Here is a 22,972-nt window from a genome sequence, read left to right as displayed (position 1 = left end):
ATGAAGTATTTTAACTTACGAACGTGTGATCGGATCTCAATGAAATTTGATGTTTGGAAGGATATCGTGTCTCAGAGCTCTTATTTTAAATCCTGACCGGATCCGGTGACATTGGGGGAGTTGGGGGAGGGGACCTAAAATCTTGGAAAACGCTTAGAGTGGAGGGATCGGGATAAAACTTAATGAGAAAAATAAGTACAAGTCCTAGATACATGATTGACTTAACCGGAATGGATCCGCTCTCTTTGGGGGAGTGGGGGGGGGGGGGGTTAATTCTAAAAATTAGAAAAAATGAGGTATTTTTAACTTACGAAGGAGTGACCGGATCTTAATGAAATTTCATATTTAGAAGGACCTCATAACTCAGTTCTCTTATTTGTAAATCCCGACCGGATCCAGTGTCATTGGGGGGGGGGGCGGAAATCTTGGAAAAGGCTTAAAGCGGAGATATCAGGATGAAACTTGGTGGAAAGAATAAGCACAAGACCAAGATATGTGGCTGACATAACCGGACCAGATCTGCTCTCTTGGATGGAGTTGGGGGGGGGGAGAATAATTCGGAAAAATTAGAAAAAATGAGGTATTTGTAACTTACGAACGGGTGATCAGATGTTAATGCAATTTGATATTTAGAAGGATCTTGACCTTTAGAACTCTCATTTTAAATCCTGACAGGATCCAATGAAATTGGGGGGAGTCGGAGGGGGAAAACAGAAATCTTGGAAAATGCTTGTAAGTGTCGTAGATAAGTAATTGACATAACCGGACTGGATCCACTCTCTTTGGGGGATTAAGGGGGTGGGGTTCAGCGCTTTGGCGAGTTTGGTGCTTCTGGACGTGCTTGGACGATGAAAATTGGTAGGCGTGTCAGGGATCTGCACAAATTGACTTGATGAAGTCGTTTTCCTCTATTTGACCATCTGGGGGGCTGACGGGAGAGGAAAAATTAGAAAATTGAAATATTTTTAACTTACGACTGGGTGATCGGATCTTTGATATTTAGAAGGACCTCGTGACTCTTATTTTATTAGTTGTTATTTTAAATCCCGACCGGCATTAAGCCTCTGATTTTCCTATTGAAGCAATCCATTTATTCTTAGAATTTTGCTAGAGCTCATACCATACGAGTTCTTGGCGATACTCCGACCTAGTCACATTTCAAAAGGAGCATAGCAAATTATAAAATACCAGGTGTAATTAGTCTATTTATAAAAGGTGTTTTAAGCAGTTTCATAATGCTTAGAGGACAAATGAACAACCTAGACCATCAAATGTGATAAGACCAATCTGAGCAGCTAATGTAAAGGATATTAAAAATGTCTAAAGTAATGATAAACGAAAATGAAGAACAACGAAACATACACTTAGAATACTTACTTCAGCGACAATTAGAACGACTCAAAACAAAAGTCAAGAACAGAGAAACCTCCGGTTCGAAGACATGCGACAACGAGAAGTAGAACGAATTAAAAGTGAAAGGGAAGAACAAAGAAATATATGGTTCAAAGATATGCCAGAGGGAGAGCAAAGAAATATATTGTTAGAAGATAAGCGGTAGCGAGAATTACAAGGGATAGCGAGAAAGCGAGTCAGAACGTGTCAAAAGTGGAGTGAAGAACAAAGAATTGTGCTGTTAGAAGACAAGCGACAGCGAAAATCAAAACGTATAAAAAATGAAAGCGAAGAAGAAAGAAATATTACCTTAGAAGAACAACGCTATCACAATCTTCAACGCCAACAAAATGTGGTGCAACACCCAGTACACGCCTACAACGATGCCTTAATTTACGCAACTGTTGATTACAAGTTATTGGGACTTTTTTACGTTATACGTATTCCCTAGGGAGCCCTCCTGTTTCCCAAAGAAAGAGTAGCAAACAAAGGTGACTCATTTGGAGGCTGCTACTTGGGAGGCTACAACGAGAATCAATATATGCAAGCTTGTCACATGCCGAGTGCCAGGGCCCGGCCTCGATATCGGCTACACAGTTGTCTTTTTTTTTAAATTTGCATATTTACAGTTCTGGCCACTAAAGTGATCTAAATAGGTCACAACTTTAGGGGAAAATTCGTATTTTCCCAGGTTGGTTGTATCGAACCTATGGCGACCCCGTGGCATCAAGAAGAGGCTCACATTGTCTGCGGTTAGAAGACAAGCAACAATGAGAATCCATATATAGAAGGCTACCGCATAGCCTTGCCGGAACCGGATGCGAAGCCGCTGGGCTCCCGATACTTAATATTGACTCGGCCATGAAATTGAGAATTAAGTCAGGTTAAAAACCAAGGTAAAAAATCAGGTTAAATAACGTATATTGAGGCAGTCTTTAAGGAACACATTTATGTGTGTTGTGTGCAATCACGCTTGATAACTAAGGATTTTGTACAAAGACGAAAATCAGAGAAGTAAGCTATTTCATCCTAGAAATATTAGAACAATACAAAATATTAGAAATATTAGAACAGTTTAAGATATGAGAAATATTAGAATTTAGAAGAATATAAGATATTAGGAATATTACAAGAATATATGAAATTATTGACAATTAATATTTAGAGCCTTTTTTAGACCGATTCGGTTCTATACGAAATATACTGTGGTGGATATAACAGCTTATTTAAAGGAGAAACCTTAAGGCTCGTTTTTATATCTTGCAGAAAAATTCTCATTGCCAACTAAGTTATACCTTGGTTCTTTTCATAAGCTTTTTTCATTCTCAAGTATAGGTATTTTTCTTTTTCTTGTGTAATAATAAGTTGTTTCATTTTCAGTTTAAACAAGTTCAGTTGCCTCTTTCTCTTTTACAGAATTGTGTTAAGCCACTTTGTGATCTTCTAACTGTAATGGATGCCAAAATGATTCAAGTAGCGCTTACTGGAATAGAAAATATCCTAAAGGCTGGTGAATTTGAGGCCTATGGAGCTTCAGGGCCCAACCCATATGCTCTAATTGTAGAAGAATGTTACGGTATGTTAAACAAAATATAACATTCTTGAGTTTAATGTTTGGAATAAATTTCTTGCAATAAGACTGTTACAGTTAGGAAATAGTTTGAAAATAAAGCTCTTGGCAAAATATTCTATTTTATTTGCCTCCAAAGAAAATCCCTTATTCGAGCATTTGATCCCTATTAATATTTGGAAACGTCAAGGTCATTTGTCAGTTTCTTTACCCTTTTGTAAAAGATATTGTCTATGTAACTTTGCACCTATTCAGTTACTGTAGCTAGCCATTGAATTTATCCTTGTTCTAACTTATTTACGAAAAGCCACATCTTTACTGTAACTGATCACTTTGTTCTTTAATGCTAGCTTAGCTTTAAATTTAGTTATGCAATGGCTTAGAATGGCTATATTTGAAGTTTGTTCTGCTTTAAGTTTTTTTTAATTCCAGTATCTGTAGCAAATATATGTACTTTTTCTAGCAAAATCTTAGCTTCGTCATTCGCCATCGAGAGCTCTAATAACATAGCATGATGCTTTTACGATTGAAAAAAAATTCTAGGAAAACAGTTCGTGGTAACGAACTGTAATCAAGAAGTGACTCGTGCTATTTGTAACCGAAACTTTAAAAAGAGGAGTTTCGGTAGTAAAGTGTACAGCGGCTTGGTGATTATTAGTATAGTTAAGGTTATGCAGCAAAGGACCTTATATTTATAAAGAACCTTATGGAAATTATGTATCTTTCAGATACTAAAATATGTTAAACAGTAAATAGGACTGAAATAATATTATCACTTAATTGTATATCTGTGGCCCAATCTGGGGAGGGGCTTTGTAAATTCAGTTGCAATACTTCATACCTAGCTAATGCAACACAAATGCAATGATAACCTGATTTTTGTTGTTGATTTGTTTGTTTGTTTTTTACTTAGTCATAAAAAATAAAATAGCTAATTTATTCACGATCTTTATCTTTTCATTACCACTTCAGTAGCTTATTATCTATTCCATTTTCTGCTCTTGAAAAGGAGAGAACTTGTAATAAATTCTCTGTACCGACACTTTAGGTGCCCAGTTTTATGGGTAATAAAGCAAGACTATTTTGGACCCTTTTAATATTTTTTTTTGTGAACCCAGGTAATTTGCTGAAAATTTCTGCTACGTTTTTAATACTACTAATTCAAAAAATAAAATAATAAAGTTTAGCCCGGAAAATTAGAGTCATATTTAAAACTAAAACGAACAGAAATTACCACCAATAAGGATAGTATTATCCCTACCCCCCAAACTCTGAAGGTCAGACGGATTTGTGCTACACTGATATATTCTCGGTGTGCTCCCCAAAACGAAAAAAATAAATTGTAACTAAGAAAGAAACGAGGATTATCACGATCGGTGAAAAAAAAAGATGAGTGCTAAGCAAATATTTAGGTTTTGGCCTCCGTTCAACCGTCCTCAGTGCAGAATAAGGAATAGAAAGCAAAAAACACAGGTAAATTTCCAAAGAACAAAATAAAAACACAAATCTTACAAACAGACGCCATGGTGAAAGAGGCCTTTTCCAAGTAACGATGGGCTGAATCAAAAACCTAATATTGAATGACTTTTCAGACTTTTAAATGGCAATTCATTTTATCTAAGGAATGACGTATGAACGGATGGAATGATAGATAGACTTATCTAACAACAAGTAAAATGACATCATTTTTCTACAATCCTAAAAAGAGCTTATGCCAGATTTGCCTCTCACTCACTCAGACCATCTGTCTTGGCTTTTTCTATAATTAACCAGGGCTTGATGCCCGCAACTGCTTGGTTTTAATTACAAATTTAATAAAACAAATTTGAACTCTAATTGTTTACCGAGGTATAATCAGATTTTATTAATTACGAAGCATGACAAAAAAAAAAAAATGAAAGATCAAGAATAATAAGTTCATTATAGATGGGGCTTAGACAAGCTTCTCCAGCATCTCTATTAAGGGCGACTGTTTTATGAATGCGCTTCTTGATTTCTACTGACCCCTGAAAACCCGCATGCAACCTTTAACAGTGTCTTTAACGGTTATTTTTACACCAAGGAGTACTCTGTTGCTTTCATTTAAGCAAAGCCAACCTAAAGTATGCTTCTAGAACAAGTCATGTCTGACCGTATATTCGGTATGCTAAATTGGTCGTTAGACTGTAGGAGAGACATTTAAAAATTTGATCCCTATTGTGTGATGTCAAGTATTGATACAACGGATATTCCCAGAATTTTTCGTCTCATTTAGGATTCCCTTGACTTGAAGGTTCTACGCGTAAACTTCAAGCCGGCCGGAAAAATCTGTACGTGGTTTTCAAATTTGCATTCAAAAGAAATCTTTTTTGGTCCCTCTTTGGCCTCGATTTTAAGCCAAATCAATATTTTTAATCTTTCTTATGCGTTTGGGTCTCCTCCGCACAAGATAAAACTTAAAATCGCGAAAAAAGGAAGAAAACAAGGACAATAAACAGTTAGTGGAAATTGAAGAATTATGCAAATATCTCGGTCAAGATCTCCGTTTGACCGTCCTCAGTGCAGAATAAAACTGATAAAAATATAAAAAACCAAACCTTGAAACAAAACACAAAACTAAAATACGATGACCCTTTCTGAGTAACGGTGAAAGGGTAACTCAATTACCCTTTCACCCCTTTCAGTTACCTTTTATTGTCCTCGTTTTCTTCCTTTCTTTGCGATTTTATGTTTCATCATGATTACCCGGTGTGGTCTCAGAAATTTTTTATTCTCCACACAAGGGATTTCAGATGAAAGTTTCATACAAATCAAGTAAAAAAATTTTGTCCCTTTTTAGGGGGGCTCTTGAGCCCAGTACACCTTTTTTTGGTACATTTAGAGTACCCTTTGGGCAGGAATTTACTGATGCAAGTTTTCGAGCTTTTCAAAAGAACAAAATTCGACCTTTTTTTTTCAAGGAACTAATGCTTTTCCTATTATTTTTTGCGCTTTTTTTCCTTGACATCCAGAGACTTAAAGATTTTAGTCCTGACCTAGTCAGAAATTTTTTTTTTACTATTTTCGAACCACACTTTTGAGGGTGGTTCGAGCCCCAAGATATTTTTTGTTCCTCTTGGCCGGTCATTTACGGCTGCAACTTTCAAGTTAAGCAGGAACAGCAAGGCTTTTGGCCTATTTCTGGGTCCTTTAGGCCATATCTTCCGCCAAACAGAATGTTTGGTTCCCTTAGCTCAGGCAGTGGTTCTTGCTGTATTCGGAAAAGTTTTATGAGCTATTTTTAGACCCGTAAATATAGGGTCCATGTTCCAACTAGAAAAGAGATTTATTCTTATTTTGTGCTTTATTTGTAGGGCAACTAAATTTTATTTTCAGTTTTCTCTCATGCATTGAGGTCCCCAGGCCCAAGAACTTGAGACTATAAGTTTCAAGTTGATCAGAAAAAAAAAAATCAGCCTTCTTTGCTGCCCAATTTCGGAGAATACGTGCTCTCAGGCTTAAAATTGTTTAAGGTGGTGTAAAATTTAACTTAATGCAAGATGTGTAATAAACTTGTGCAATAAACTGATGTACCGTTAAGGTTCCTCGTTCTAGAAACCTACGGGTGTACGTTTCAAGCCGTTAAGAAAATTTGTGCTTTTTTTATTTGTGATATTTTGTGTCTTATTTTGTGCTTTATCTCTAGGGCAACCAAATTTTATTTTCAGTTTTCTCTCATGATTGAGGTCCCCAGGCCCAAAGACTTGAGACTATAAGTTTCAAGTTGATCAGAAAAAAATTAGCCTTCTTTGCTGCCCAATTTCGGAGAATACGTGCTCCCAGGCTTAAAATTTAACCTAATGCAAGATGTGTAATAAACTTGTGCAATAAACTGATGAACAGTTAAGGTTCCTCGTTCTAGAAACCTACGGGTGTACGTTTCAAGCCGTTCGGAAAAAAATGTCTGTTGGCCATTTTCGTCTCTGTTGGGCTCTTCTTCTGTCTAACCAGTTTTCGCGGGAAACCAGTTTTTTTTTCATTCTGCAGTAGGGTTCTCTCAGCCAAGTACTTAGGCATAGAAGTTTTGAGCCAATAAGAAAAAAATATTCTTTGTGGTCCTTCAAAAGTTTTTCGATCCACGGAGACCTATTTACTGAATATTTTAAGGATTTTGAAAAAAATGGCTATATTAAAATTTTTGCTTGAAATCATAGGTGGTTAAGGGGGAGGAGGGATAGCAAAAGAGGCTACATGAGGCGGACTGACTGCCCTGCAATCACCATAGGCCGTTGAAATGGTCCCTAGAATTTCTGATTTCCAATAGAACAAGCTTCCTGTTAAGTTTATATGACCTTCCCGAAAAAGAAAATAACATAGGGAAGGTACACAAAAGTAGAAAAGGAATTAACCATCTTGGTATTCTCCATTTTTTGTGGAAACGGTTGTACTTCCACAACTTTATTATTCCAGTTGCAACACATACTGCAAGGCTCTATGACAGAGAGGCTTGGATGGCTTTGACCTGTCGTCAGGATGAGAACGATCACCTCCTTGGAGTATTTTAATAAAAATTCTGGATATCTCGATCTATGCTGGGATTTTTAGCTTGTAAAAGTCACCCAAAATCTTTAGGCCCTGTATTAGATGCTGCTAGAGCAGAAGCTATGGGCTACGTAGGATGTAGGAGGGGCGTGGAATGTGTCTTGATTTCAGTTGGCCTACTTCCACTACGAGTTCGTTGCAGCATTACTATTTGTTGCAAAGTAATGATTGTAATAATATATGCGATAGTTGAACGTATTTCTAACCAAACACGTTTTGTTTTTTCTTTTAGGTTTGGAAAAAATTGAATTCTTGCAATCTCACGACAATATGGAAATTTACAAAAAATCATTTGAAATAATTGAGCGATACTTCGGAGCGGACGAGGAAGATTTAGCTTCTGCCCCTCAAGTGGATTCAGCAGGAAATCAGTTCAATTTTGCCGCTGGTAATTCGATGAATGGCTTCAATTTCTGAGTTAAATGAGAGGGCTAGCCGAATGGACGAGAGTGGGAACTGATAAAATGTTATTGTTGCTCTTTCTCCAAAGTATGTGAGATCCAGTATGAATGTATGGACGATATGACTTGTTATGGTTGACGAGGTTTTCTGAGCGGCTCTGTCAAAGGGATGAACCTTAGTGCGATTATAGTCACTCTGTGAGAATTTGTTGTGAAAGTTGTGATAACTTTTAGGAGACAAAAAAAACTAACTTTAAAGCAAGGCATATTTAATGGGGCAAACTGCATAATTTGACCTCTTTTTCTGTCGTTCTTGAACGGAGATTAGCTATGGTCTTTTCATTAAATTCGGTTGAACTATTTATGCAAAGAATTATCGTCTTGTTTTATGGAGAAACTAATATTAAAATATCTACTGAATTGTCTTTCTTTATTTTTGGCTCTCACTCTCTGAAGCAAACTTATGTTTGCTTCCTAGTTGATGATATCAAAGCGTACTCCCTCCTCTCTCTATATCTCTCTCTCCTCTTTCTCCCTCTCCCTGTCTTTATCATTCTATTTAGCTTTTAAAGCATTGCTATCCTTATTTGTTGAATTACACGGCTTCTTACCAGAGCTTGTTTTTATTGTTTTTTGGCCGGCCTATATGTAAGTTGTTTGACTAGTCAAACAAATGTTTGATTATTAATGGTTTGATAAATTGACAAACGTCAGTACAGTATTGTAGTGGCGATTGGAAGATTTAATCTGGGGAAGATTCCCTCTGTAAAACAATGTGCATGAAGAAGCTTGCATTCACCAAAAAATAGTCCCCCCTCCCTCGTCCTGCAACTAAAAATATTCATTTTTCTCCTTTAATTAAAAAAATTAGAAGCAAGAACTAAGAAAATATGTAATTGAACGAAAATTACTGGCTGCTTAAAAACTCTGTAAAGGTATTCTTTATATTTTCAGCCTAGCATCAGGCAAACATTGTGAAACCTATGTTACATGCTAGTGCGATTTCGGAATAAGCTAATATGGAATAATCAAATAAAAACCGGTATTGGATTTTTAAGAAAATAAATCAATTACAATGTGAACATTTTGTGCCTTTAAAATGGTGAAGAGTTAGCTTAAGCTCGGAATTTCCCCATTTTGAAGAAACTATTGATTTGCAGGTGGTTTATACTAGGGGAACCACACACCAACCCAACCCCACTCTACCCAAAAACGTTGATTATGCACACCTACAACTTTGCTTCTTCAAATGTCAATTTTCACATATATGCCTAATGTCAAAGTGAAACTATTTTAGGTTAGTACAGAAAATGGTTCATAAATAGTATAGTCAACTCATAATAGTTGACGTCATAACTGACTCATGTAAAGAGCGACATGTCTTTAGCTTTTTTTTCGTCTTCATTGTATAAAACTTGTGTGATAGAAAGTTGGGAGAGGGATCATTCGATTGCAAATTATAATAGTAACAAATGTGCCTCTGAGGGCTATCTGATCCACCTAGTCCCTGGGATAAGGGCATGAAATTATTTAATTAGACGACTTAAAACAGGTTTCATGCAAGTAAAAGTAAAAAAGGCTGGAAAATGAAAATCAGTGGTAGGCCAGTCCTTCGGTGTTTAGATGGAGCTTCTATCCGTAAACTGGGACAGACATTATGAAACTGAACATGACGATTTAATTCAGAATATGATTCAGAAAGCCATGCAAAAATTTGCGCTCTTATCAATCCCAAAGTGGGGTCCTGCTCCTTCCAAACCCTCTTCTTTCATTTCTCAACTTCGTACTTATAGACGTGTTTACCTCTTGACTCAAAATCACTCAGAGAATGGTTCTGAATGGTTATTTGTTAATAGTCAAAAATTCTACAGATTGCTCTATGATATATTTTTAAGTACACATTTTACGTCACTAAATGTGTACTTCACAATTGGTATTTAGTTTTTAACGAAGTGATATTTCAGGATTTATGAGCCTCTAAATTATAAATTTGAGGCTAATGCCGCAGTATAACAAAATCATGAATCAAAGCATGTCAAATACATATTTGATAAGTTGTGGTTGATTTTCACTAAAATTGCTATTCTTGATATTTATAAGGTTTTTGATTACAAGTCTGAGGCTAATATGACAATGCAAATGCCAAAAATCGAAACATATTAAGTACATATTCCACTACTTTTGCTATAATTCATGTGAAATTATAAAATAATTTTTTGCCCCGATTCGAATTCCAGTCTCCTGGAATTAGAGTCTTGGTAAGTTTAGCGATAGTCGCAGTCCACTTCGACTTATCATATGGGGCATCGCTTCACAAAATAATTGGAGGAGGAAATATATATTACGGACTCAGTGATCATCTTATCGACTACTTTCATTTCTTGGATGACTAACATAATACCCATTTCTGTTGTACCTAGTAACTTGGAGAAGAAATACGTCGTGTAATGTTTTACCATAAGAAGAAGCATTTATACAACTTTTTTTTATCTGTTACGGGTGATTTGTACTCTGTTGAACAGTTTTTGACAATTTAATCGTATTATATAGTAAACCCTTGAATTCCGTCTAACATGGGCTGACTTTAACTAATTGTACCGTTTGTTCATTTCTACAGAATCTAGGTGTCAAGTAATCTATGATTATGATTATAATCAGGATCTATAGTTTCCAAGGTTTCGTTGCTTGTCTCGGAAACAGTTTTGTTGCTCCAGAAAGGCTCTCAGTGGAATAATCCTATATCCCCGATAAAATCTGGGTCCAGAAAGGAGGTATTCTTGGGGTTGCATCATCCAGGCCAACACTATATATCAATTTGAGGACACTATTGAGTTCATTGATACGGAGCAATTTTTAGTAATTTTATGATAAACTTAATTTCGGCTGATAAACTTTGGTATGTTGGTATCGTAAAAAGAAGTTGTTGTGGATTAAATCACCCAGGAGTTCATTAACATAGAACGATTCCCAGTCATCCAATGAGTCGACTACAGAATAAAGGATAGCCTTTGAAAATATTCGTTCATTTTGGTATTGATGTCGCAGTCTTATTTCGATGACACAGTCTTCTTTTAACTCGCCCATCTTCTGCCTTTTCGTGTTTTGGTCAGGAAGGAAGCAGTATGCATGCAAAGTAGGAGGGTCTCCTTTTGACCTCAGAGCAGGTAAAATCTCTAGTCCCCTGTGCAGGTTGTCATATCAGTCTTTTGATCTTCTTTTGAATGTCTTATTGGTTTCATTCCTCTCATTTATTAAATTTAAATAATAATCCCATAGCTTTGCGGCGCAAAGTTTTGCAATTATCAATGTTTTTAACCAATCCAAAAACTTAGGCTGTAATGTTGTAAAATCGCTCAATTTACGGACTGAGAAAGAGACTTAGACAGGTTTAGATTTTGGTGGTTTATGTCATTACTTTTTATTTTCCTTTACTCGTCTTATCATCCTTTCAATTTGATTCTTATTTATTGAATTTAAATAGCTACTTGGTAAAACTACGGCAATCTGCACTGCAATCTCACCGACTGCACGTTTTTGCCGAGTCGCCGAAAATACTGTGGTGGAGGAGTGATATCCCCCCTCTCGTGCATGGTGCCTCTGCCTGTCATATGACAGCCATGGTTTATTATTCAGCAACCCCATCAGAGCCTTCCATACTACAAAATTCCTCGCCCTGTAATTCCATTTGCATTTATCTCTTAGTTTTTCTTTTACCTTGTCTAATTGCGAGGTTCTGGTCTAGGGAGGGGCTGTTTCAGAGACCTGTTCCAAGTACTGTCACAAGCTCAACAAAATTAACAACTTCAGGCTAGCTTTCGTAATGTTAAAAATAATTGAATTTCGGAGTAAGAAGTAAAAGTTTGTTGCTTCTGTAATGAAAGTTTAGATCTTCCTTTCTGAAAATGAAAACAACCATACACTAAGGCATACATGTATGCCTCGTGTATACCTCCAAAAAAATTATCAAGAGGGCTACGATGTCTCCCATAATTTCAGAGTTTTTTTTTCATACTTGCCTCTTTACGTTTTTGTCGAACTTGGGATCGTCCTGCAATAAACTCCTGCATAGATCCATTTACCTCATCCAACCTGATACCCCTGTTCGAAATTATGAAAACGTATCCAATAATGCAGTAAGTTTTGACTCTAGCCAAGAATTTCGTATTATGGAAAAATCTTATTAAATAAAATGATACGGTATTTTATAGCCTAGTTATTAGGCTATTTAACTTATCGAAGTAATTGGCAATCTTGGAGTATTAAATCAATTAGAGAGTGCTTTTTGTGAATCATTTTCTTTTAACTTTCCAGAAAAGAGATTTTTCGAAGAAAAATAAAGATCAATTATAAAACTTAAGACGAGCAGAAAAAGGTCCTATAATATTTTAAACTTAAAACACTCATAAATTACTATCAAAGAATAAATGAAACCCAAAACGAATAGAAACTTAAAATAAATAATCATCAAACATGAAGAAGGCAGATACTGATCCCATCCTTGAAGTCATTGTTATTGAACCTTTCGACTATTTTGAATAAAATGGCTGTCTCGAAAGTTTGATCAGATGTCTTGAGAACTTATGAGGGCCTAGGTAGCAACAAAAGGTAAATTAGGGGGCTGGCTGCAGAAAAGGCAAAAACACCACGAGAGGGAAGTGGGGTAGGGGAGAACTGTTTGCCATCCGATTCTCACAGAGGCATAATAACCATAAATTCTCGGTTGAATTACTCCCCTCATATCTCCCATAGCACTTGAAAGATATAACATTCTTTGCTTAATCAACGCAACACCATTTGCTCTAAGAGTACCTGCGAAGGTTACTTTCTGTGATCTTCAGACCATTGTGAGTAAAATGGCTATCCCAAAATCTTGATACGAATCCATTTACGGCAACAGGGTTGCCCAGTGGAAGAAGAGCATAGAAGCGGTTGGTTTGCCCTGCTAAGACATTTAAACCTAAAATGGGCAGTAGAACTTTCAATTTCCAGTAGAATGAGCCCGGTCGTAAGTTCCTACTGCCATCAATTTTATAGGAAGTGAACGCGGAAAAATTCATGGAGACAAAATGTTTTATATTTTTATTTTCACATTTGTTACAATGCTCAGGAAAAGTAAACTGAAAAACAATCCATCCCTTTACTGGCCTAGTGAACACTTTAGTTCTATGTAAGGCAATGGAAATAAATTGTCTATAACCGTCTCTTTACAAAACTGCAGTGTGATTCAACACACAATAAGCTGCTTTTTACGCCACGTCAGGTCTTGGCTCGTTTTCAAAATGACTCAGGATTATTGTTTTTGTCATGTCTTGGGGACTTTTTTGCATTGAGTCAGGTCTTAGCTCACTTTTCCATTGAGTCAAAATTACCTCGGTATCAAACCGCGTCTCGCAAAATCCCATAGAACTCATTTCTTTACCAAGTTAGGACCTGCACAGCTCGTTCTTGCATAGCGTTACTGAGATTCCATATCTTGAGCTTTGTTCTTTTTTGCACCGAGTCAGACTTAGCTCGTAATTGCATTGAGTCAGTGCGTAACTCGTTCTGTAAACAGTCACGACACAACGCAATTTTGCAACGAGTTTACGAGATTCCACGGCTAGGACTTAGCCCGTATTTTTACAGAGCCAGGAAATAGAGTTTGAAACTTCAAAATTGCACTTTATTTCAAAGGCTTGGACTTATCAGTTTCTCTAAATTTAATTCATATTAATGCCTATTTTCGGTTACAAAGGAGTTATCACCTTCTTTAATGAAGAGGAACCTAATGTACAAAGGAAGATTGATCCCGGGCACGGTTCCCCTCTAAAAAATGGGGCCCAAAAACGGCTAAAAGATGTTTTTTTCCGATCACCGCAAAACTTTTATCCTTTGGCTAAGGAGCCTGTATGCTGAAGGAAAAATAGAGAAAAAAGAAGTACTGGTTTTCTTCAAAACAGAATCTGAAAGTGATAAAGACTTATCACTTTCACTTATCAAAGGCCTTTTTTATGGATCGAAAGGTCGTAGAAACTTAGGAGGGGGCTCATTCAATCGGGAATTAAAAGTTGTAGCACTCTTTTTAAAGGCTAAAGGGGATTGGAAGGCGACCAGCCATCGCTACCGTGACCTATTCTGCTTCTCTTCCTTGCGTAACTTCCGTGATATTGGATCAAAATTTCAGATAGCCGCTTTGTTTAGAAACATCTAATAAGTATGTCTCTGCGATTGACGTCAGACCAAAACCCCGTAGCATATGGCTATAAATTAATTAGATCGGGCCGCTGTTCACTGATATGTCTTAGAAGAAAAGACGGCCATGCTTGATTACCGTTGTCCCATTAGCTATAAGCTTTTAGGGGCGTTCACCAGGCCAAGATTCCCACAGTTTAACGAGGGTACACCTGAAAACGACTCGCACACCTGACTAAACCGAAAGAAACATTATACACTCTTTTTTTTTCAGATTATTTGCAATGTCTTGGGAATGCTTGTGGGATCGAGTTGAAACTTTCAGTGAGTGTTAGGGGGTCAAGTGGACCTCAAATTTAGACTTGGGGGATGGGACAGATGTAAATCCAAAGACACTATGCGTACCCAAGCTGTCAAAATAGATTTTTTGCAATATCCCATTTGGTTGTAGGAGGGAGGATTGAGTGGAAATCAGATCTGGACTTGGGTGGAAGTGGCAGGGAGGGACAGTCTGAAGATTTTGGTATCTAATTTTTAGATTGAAAAAAGCCATGTGCACCCTTTATCATCAAAATGGTATATCTGTGTTATATCTGAACATAACGGGGGATCGAGTTGAAACTTACAATTTCAGAGTGAAAATGGCATTTCAGCCTTTTTAAGGCTTAGGATAGCGGTAGCCCTACTCCTATGTGTGATAATTTCTGCTCTCTTAAGTGAAACTACGTCTATTATTTCAACTTCTCTTTGTTTTAGGATTCATTTGTTTACCTATAGCATTACCTGTTATCTTGATATTTGATGTGATTATTCATTTTAATTTCTTTTCGTTTTAAGTTTCGTTTGTTCATTGAGAGCAATTAATGTTATTTTTAAGTTTGAATTGTTAGATTAATTTATTCGTGCTTGTCTTAGGTTTAAATTTGGCTATTCACATTTCTTTGAAAATCTTCATTTTCAGAAAACGTACTTTTAAATTAATTCTATAGTAAAAAAATAAAACAAGAGCGAAGGTGTAACAGGCAAAACGATTTAACCTGATTGATCATTATTAGTTATTAGCCATACAAAAAATTTACATAAGGTAATATTTTTAATTTGGAATGGGGGCAGTCGGGCAAAATAAAAAAAACTAATTAACAAAGAAAGGAAAGAAAAAAAAGAATGTGTTTCTAGGGATGATATAATCCACGGAACTCCAGAGGCAAGGATCCTAGACTGCAGATTGCCCATTGGACGGTAATTGCTTTTATAGCAGAAAAACAGACATATTTAGTGTTAATTCTCTGGCTGGCTGGTCACTCTTAAATTGAAAGGAACTGCTACTCCCCTCAACCCTCCGCTCTTATCTAAAATTTTACTTGCGTACGAATGCCACAAAAATAAAAATCATCCCTGAAACTAGTAGATCCTTAAGATTTTTTAGAGATTGGGTCAGGTCTGAAATGTGGAAAAGGAATTGTAAGTTTGTTATATACAAATTTCTCAAGAGGTGCAAGTTTTTGGACAACTGTTGCTCTTGGTGGATGTTCTCCCTCCATTCTCCTTTTGGGGGTATATAGATACATTAGTAAGATCTTTTGTTTAATCCCCAAACTATTTATATGAGAAGAGGAGATAGAGAGCCTTCCTAATATCAAAATCGAACGTTTGGTCCAAATATATTATTCGAAATAAAAGATAATCTGAAGGATTTCGCACAAGAGTTTTGAAAATTTGTTCACAAAAGTGTACAAATTGGGACTTCATGTACTTTTTCGCCAGCAAATGATTTACGCACCTCTGCCTCCCAATAGCTGTTGTAAAACTACGTAATACCGCATAAAAGTTATTAATACTGCGTATGCGTTTTACATAATAACAGTTCATTTTGTATAACTTTATTGCAGAAAACTTTAGAGACGAAAGTGCCATCCTCTAGCAGTATAGTCTCTGAAACTGAGGAGCCGGGTCACTCCTTACTACAGTTCGTTACCACGAACTGTTTGAAAACGAACAGAAATGACTCCGTATATGAAATGGGTTGTCCCCTCCGCAATCCCTCGCTCTTTACGCTAAAGCTTTTAATTGTTTTAAAAAGTAGAACTGTGGCAAAGAGTCAAACTTTAGCGTAAAGAGCGAGGGATTGCGGAGGGGACAACGCATTTCATATACGGAGTAATTTCTGTTCGTTTTAAGTTTTAATGTCGCTCCTTACTTTCAGTTAAAAAACTAGTTTTTTTATTTAATTTCTGAACGTTTTTGAATTAATGCATGTTTGATTTTGGCTCTCCGCACATAAATTATTGAAATTAAATTTGTATATTAATTTTTTTGGCTAAATGGCTTTCTCTTAGTTTTGATCAGACGATATTGAGAAATAAGGGGTGGGGAAGGAGGCCTACCTGCCCTCCAATTTATCGGTTACTTAAAAAGGCTACTAGAACTTTTAATTTTTAACGAACGTTTTTATTAGTAAAAAATATTCGTAACTTAAGAATTAACTTATGTAACAAACTTTTATATTCTTATATTTTTATTATGTGTACGAGGGGCTTTGTACCCTCGTTAATACCTCGCTCTTTACACTAAATCGTAAGTTTTGTCCCAATTCTTTAAGAATGACCCCTGAATCAAAAAGGCCGTAGAATAAATAGTTGAAATTACTAAAAATACTTTAGCATAAAGAGCGAGGTATTTATCTCCTCCTAAATACCTCGCTCTTTATGCTAAAGTCTTTTTAGAACCCCTTATATGCGTAATAATCTCTGCTCGTTTTAAATTTCAATGTTTTTCCTTACTTTCAATTGAAAAAACGTTTTCATGTTTATTTTTTCATTGTTTTTTTATAGTAATGCTAGAAAATCCTGCGCCCTTTTCATTGAATTTTTCTTCCCCCATGACATATTCCTCCAAGGAAAGATCCTCCCACATAGCCCCCTCCCATAAACCCCACCCCCCAAACCAAAAAAATCCCCCTGAAAACGTCTGTACACTTCCCAATAACCATTATTATATGTAAACACTGGTCAAAGTTTGTAACTTGCAGCCCCTCCCCCAGGGATTGTGGGGGGTAAGTCATTCCCAAAGACATAATTATTATGGTTTTCGACTATGCGGAACAAAATGGCTATCTCAAAATTTCTTAAAAAGGGCACTAGAACTTTTCATTTCTGTAAGAATGAGCCCTCTTGCGACACTCTAGGACCACTTGGTCGATACGATGACCCCTGGGGAAAAAAACAAACAAACGAATAAACACGCACCCGTGGTTTGTCTTCTGGCAAAAAATACGAAATTCCACATTTTTTTAGATAGGAGCTGGAAATTTTCGCTATAGGGTTCTCTGATACGCCGAATGCGATGGTGTGATTTTCGTTAAGATTCTAGGACTTTTAGGGGATGTTTCCCCCTATTTTCCAAAATAAGGCAAATTTTCCCAGGCTCGTAACTTTTGATGACAAAGACTAAATTAATTGAAACTTATATATTTAGAATCAGCGTGAAAATTCTATTCTTTTGATGTATCTTTTAGCATCAAAATTCCGTTTTTTAGAGTTTCGTTTACTATTGAGCCGGGTCGCTCCTTACTACAGTTCGTTACCACGAACTGTTTGATACGCAACAGAAACATCTGACATTTTTTAATTCGTTGTTCCCTAATCTGAATGCCTGTGTTCAAATTCTAAACAATCCACGTTTCCAACCATAGATAATAACTTCACCGCTCCATTGTTAAGATAAGGAAATACAAATTTCACTCTTTTTGCATAGTGGTTTCCTAAGACAAAGTGGTTTTCTATTTATGGGCTGCGAATAAGTATTTAAATTTTAAGTTGCCGTTTAATTTATGTTTAAACAGTGAATATTGAAGATATTTTTCATTACGATCCCCATAAGGGACTGGCGCATACTCCTACACCATTCGGAGAACACCAAAAAAGCCGAAAAAGACTAAACCAAGCAAAAAGACTGTAAGCGATTCAAACGATGTTGTATGAAGGGCCAGATGAGATCAAAAGGTTGGAAAGGATCACATTGCGTAACGAGACAGTAAAGGAAGGGAAAAGAGCCTAAGGACGCAGTGTAGGGGAAGGAGGGTTAGAAGAGACCAAGAGGCTTGGGAAAGAATAGACCAAATCGTAAGACAGTAAAGAAAGGGGAAAGAGGCCAAATAAAGTTGCATGGGGCAAAAAAAGGCCATATTATAACTTTCAAACAAGGCACCTTTCGAAATTAGAATGCTAAGAAACCTAGCACAGAAGTGATTACTCCTTGCTCGTCATTTTGGCAAAGGAATTGGGTGATGTGATTTTAATCAACCAGAAGAAGCTCCACCCAAGAAATTAAAAGTTGAATGATACAAGATTTATCAGGAGCACGAGCAGATATTACTATCAGTCCATTTGAGACACAGATTATGCCTATCACTAGCGGACAAAATGGAATTCCAGTGGAAGAAGACGACATTGAATTGTCTAATAGCCAAAGAAAAGCTATTCCTCTTCTCGGCACAACCAAAATTCAGGAAACAGGCCCTACAGTAGGAGAAAAATATTAAACCGTATGAATATGAATTTCGTTCTAAAGTATTTTCCGTCGCCTCTCATTTATCCAATCATATGAAGCTTCATACTAGGTAAAGCTCATACAATTGCAACATATGTGCTAAACAATTTTCTCGGAAAAGAAATCTATCCAAAAAATTGAAAGTTTATGCTGGAAAAATGCAATGTATTTGCAAGATTTGTGTCGAATCAATGTCTCAAATTTCTTATTTATGCAACCGTTTGGGACTTCATACTGGAGGAATGCCATGTATCTACATCATCTGTACTAAACCATTTTCTCAGAACGTTTTATTATACAAGCATATGAAGTCATGCAGAAACTACCATGAATTAGCAAAAGAAGCAATTATAAAACCCCAGAAAAATAATTTTTCAAATTGATTATGCATAAGGGAAACTGTATTATGTTTTTTGTACTATAACCTTGCAATATATTTGTTTTTCCTATTTTTGTCTTCCATCTTTGATTTAGCTAGATTAATTGCTTATTTGAAGTGTGAGAAAGTCTTTCATGGAAATATAAAGCCGGGAACTTTAACAAAACTTAAAAATAATGAGAACCACATGAAGAAAATTTTTAAACATGTAACAAACCGCTTTAGCCAGATTTTCTAAAAAGAAAAAAAATAATTAGATTTTCCAAGCAAGAAAAATCTTTAACTGCATTTGCAATAAAAAAAGTTTTGTTTAAGAGAATTTTCAAAAACTCAAAATGCGAAGGAAATTTTTAAAAAGTCAAATTGTGTGTATAAAAACTGAAAAGGCAACAGAAGAATTCAATTTTCAAAAAGTCAAATTTGTGTGCATAAGAACTAAAAGAAATACAAAGGGAATTCAAGAAAAGTGTGATACACGAACTTGTGAATGCAAAAAGACCTCTCTAGGGTCACTCGGTGCCACAGTGACGTTGCTGCGGCTCCCTGTCATTGCACAAAGCTGTGGCATCCTCTGGGGCTTAATGATGCCGTCGTGGACCCCTGCCGCTGCATGACCCCATGATGGCCCCCTGACGAATCGCTGCATCGTGCCTCTATGTGAAACCACACCGTCCCTCTGGCGCTTAATGACCTGGAAAGGTCTTTTTGCCTGCGCAAGCTCGTTTATCACACGTTTCTTGAATTCTTGATTTCTTCAATTTTTCATTTCCTGAATTTTCATCATATGGCAGAGGTAGCATGTGATTTCACCAATTCAATTAAATATCCAACTCAACCCAGAGACATCAACTCAAGGGAAACTGGAAAATTTTATTTACTAGCTAGAAGTTCTCTAACATAATTTTTGGACATATCAAACGAGTGGCAGCTTCATGCGAGCTCTGGGAGCGTGTTCCAGATCCTGTTGCAGCTGCCAGAGGATTGAAGTGAGACCTCACTGATGGAGTATGAAGAATCTATAAATTGTTGGAAGAGCGGAGATTATAAGTCGACTGATCAGAAACAAAAGATATATTATTATATAGGACAGCAGGGAAAAGGCAGTGCAACTGCATAAAGATGAAAGAAGAACAAGAAAGAAAATAGAGAGATTTCAAATCAAGCAAGGGCTTAAGTGAAGATCGGTTAGTTTCCTGAATAACAGTAATTGCTTTATCATAAAGTTTTGAAAGTGGCTTCAGAGACGAGGAAAAAGTTGACATCCAAACAATAGAACAAAATGAAACATACGATTGAACTAGGCTGCAGAACAAGATTCTAAGAATCTACCCTGGAAATATGTGTTTGAGCTTTCTAAGGATTTTGAGACTCCTGAAGACTTTCATTTTGTTCAGGTCAATATGATGTTTGAAGGAAAAATTTTCGTCAAGCAAGATGCCTAGAAATCGAACGGAACGATCCTTAGGTCTACTTAGAGATCCTTTTTATACGTGTATTTCATTTAAGTCAGGGCAAGCCTTTAAGGCTCTGGAGAAAATGAGAAAATATGACTTTCCAACATTTAAGGCAAGATAATTTACATCAAACCACTGGATAACTCTTTCAAAAAGGGCTATCATCTTTGAACGAAGATCAGACTAAGTTTTACCAGTTGTGCCAAGAGTACTGTTATCAGCAAAAGCAATAAGTTCATCCGTTAAGGGCGAACTCTTGTCACAATTGGTGATGGATACTGGTTGACAAAGACGACAGTAAATTGTAGGTTTTAGATTTGTAACAGTATTCATAAGGTCATTGACGTTGATGTCATTGACGGTGACGGTCCAATGACGGATTCTTGCAGAACGCCAAACTCTATTCCAGAAGGGTTAGAAAAGTGTGAATCAACCGAGATGAATCGACCAGATAAATATGATAGAAACCAAGAATAAGCATTCCCTATTATGTCAATACGGGACAGTGTCAAAAGAAGCTTGTGTGTTAATGAGTCAAATGCTTTTCGAACATTAAGAAAAAGAGCAGCAGGTATCAGACCAGAGTCAAGAGCTGAATGTAAATAACTCACATGCATGTTCACTTGAATGCTGCGCCCTAAAACCAAACTGAAAATCATGAAAAAAGTGCTTAGAATTAAGAAGTCGAGAAAGCATAGGTTTTTCAAAAATTTTACTAAACACTGATGAAAGAGATATGGGACGATAATTTGCTGGGTAATTCCTTGATCCACCTTTAAAAAGAGTAATAAACATGAGCACGCTTTAAAGCACTTGGGGAGACACTATTTTCAAAAGAAAGATTGTCAAGTCTCGTGAGGGCAGACATGATGACAGGAAAAATGAACTTGACAACCATAGTCGGAATATGGTGTGGGCCAAAAGTAAAAAAAAACTCAAACTATTGACAATTTTGGCTATTTCAGCTTTAGAAAAATGTTCCAATGCCATTGATTTAGGACAAGGCGCTCCAAGGTAAGACCTAAAATCAGGTAGAGAAGAAGAAGGACTTGCAGAAGAGGCTGTAGTTTTGCCGAAATTAGCAAAATAGGAAATAAACACATCTTGAAGTTTTAGCTCACCTTCTACATTTTGCTGTCAATCACAACACTTGAAGGTACAGAAGGAGCCAGAATAGATTGCCTGATAACAGAATTGATTACTTGCCATGTCTTCCTAATGTCTTTACCGCACGCAGAGCTTCAATTCTGGGCTTCAACCAGATATGTCTGTGCTAAGCTGTACTGCCCATTGGTTTACTCTCTGTTATGTAATGTGTAGCTATATAGTTGCTAGAAGGATTTGATATCCTTGTACGTGTTGTAGTAAAATATGTGACAAAAATTCTAAAGAGGCAGGATGAGCTAAAAGAACGTAAATTTTTTATGTCCAAAAAATTTTTAAAGGAAAAATTTTTAATCATGTGGAAAACCATAAATTGATGCAGACTGCAAGTAGGCAATGGATTTCACTAAAAGCATTTGTTGAAAAATACTGAAGCATTGGAATTCTATGTTCCTTTTATTCTACGGGGAAGGAGATTCAGCTTGAGATCAAGCAGGAAAAGAAAAGGCTTCGAAAATTCTTGTCTTTCTGTGTGGCCACACAGTAAGAATATTTCTGAATAAAGTGTTTTCATAGGATATACAGGTTTTTGGAGAGTTTACGGCAAATGTACCTGTCACTTTTGAAGTCTTTATTAAGCAAAGAAAATAGCTCATGTGCGAGATTCCGTTTAAAGTATGGCTAGCCCATGCTCATTTTCTTGCACTTAATTTTACAAAGTTGACGCCAAATTCACTTCATGACATGAGACGTCTATAAAACAATGGGCAAGCTAAAAAGGTACAGTTGTGCTAACAAGTGGGCAGTTAGATAGACCATGAGAACCTGACTTAGAAAAATCATAAGTGCTGGTGCCCAAATTTTGCCCTAAATGGTGACGGGGACACCCTTGTGCCTCTGCTTCAAATTTCTCTGAGAATTTTAAAAAGTACTTAGGTGGAACGTAATGAAATATGCAGTTCAACCGAAAATAATAGTCTACGCTTTCAGAAAAAAACAAATATTGCCATGATGGTAGAAGGAAAAGCTTTAGAGGATCCATATGCTATTGGTCGTCTACCAAAAAACTCGGCAAAAAAAGAAACAGTGTCTTACTTAATGCTTGATTTGTGCGCTTTGACAGACTTAAGCGCAAGTGCCGAATACAAATTTTTCAGGCTCAATTACATGATAATCAAAGTCACAAACAAAGCAATGACCGAAAAGGTAGAGTACCTAATGTAAATCAAGCAGCACATTCGTCATACAAGCAGCAAACCATTTTCTTTGAATGTGTACATGATGCCACCAGTAGTCCCCGAAGCCGCGCCAAAAGTCGGCGGCCCGCCGCCGAAAATAACTCAACTCGCCGCCGCCGAAAACATGTCGGTGCGCCGCCGTGAGGTTCGGCGGC

General features: G+C 36.7%; 1 protein-coding gene across 1 annotated transcript in view; it reads left to right on the top strand.

Annotated features, from left to right (window-relative positions):
• LOC136040177 (importin subunit alpha-7-like) overlaps positions 1–8,343 on the top strand; it is a 41,343-nt gene extending 33,000 nt beyond the window's left edge. Inside the window, exons 9-10 of the mRNA XM_065724328.1 lie at positions 2,809–2,968; positions 7,755–8,343. Coding sequence (XP_065580400.1) covers positions 2,809–2,968; positions 7,755–7,939 — 345 coding nt within the window. The 3' untranslated portion in view covers positions 7,940–8,343. The remainder of the gene's footprint in view (positions 1–2,808; positions 2,969–7,754) is intronic.
• The last annotated feature ends 14,629 nt before the right edge of the window (positions 8,344–22,972 follow it).

Source organism: Artemia franciscana, chromosome 2 (assembly GCF_032884065.1).
Source record: "Artemia franciscana chromosome 2, ASM3288406v1, whole genome shotgun sequence".
Classification (NCBI taxonomy): Eukaryota; Metazoa; Arthropoda; class Branchiopoda; order Anostraca; family Artemiidae; genus Artemia; species Artemia franciscana.
Note: the sequence above shows the minus strand (reverse complement) of the source record. Positions and strands in the feature narration are given on the sequence as shown.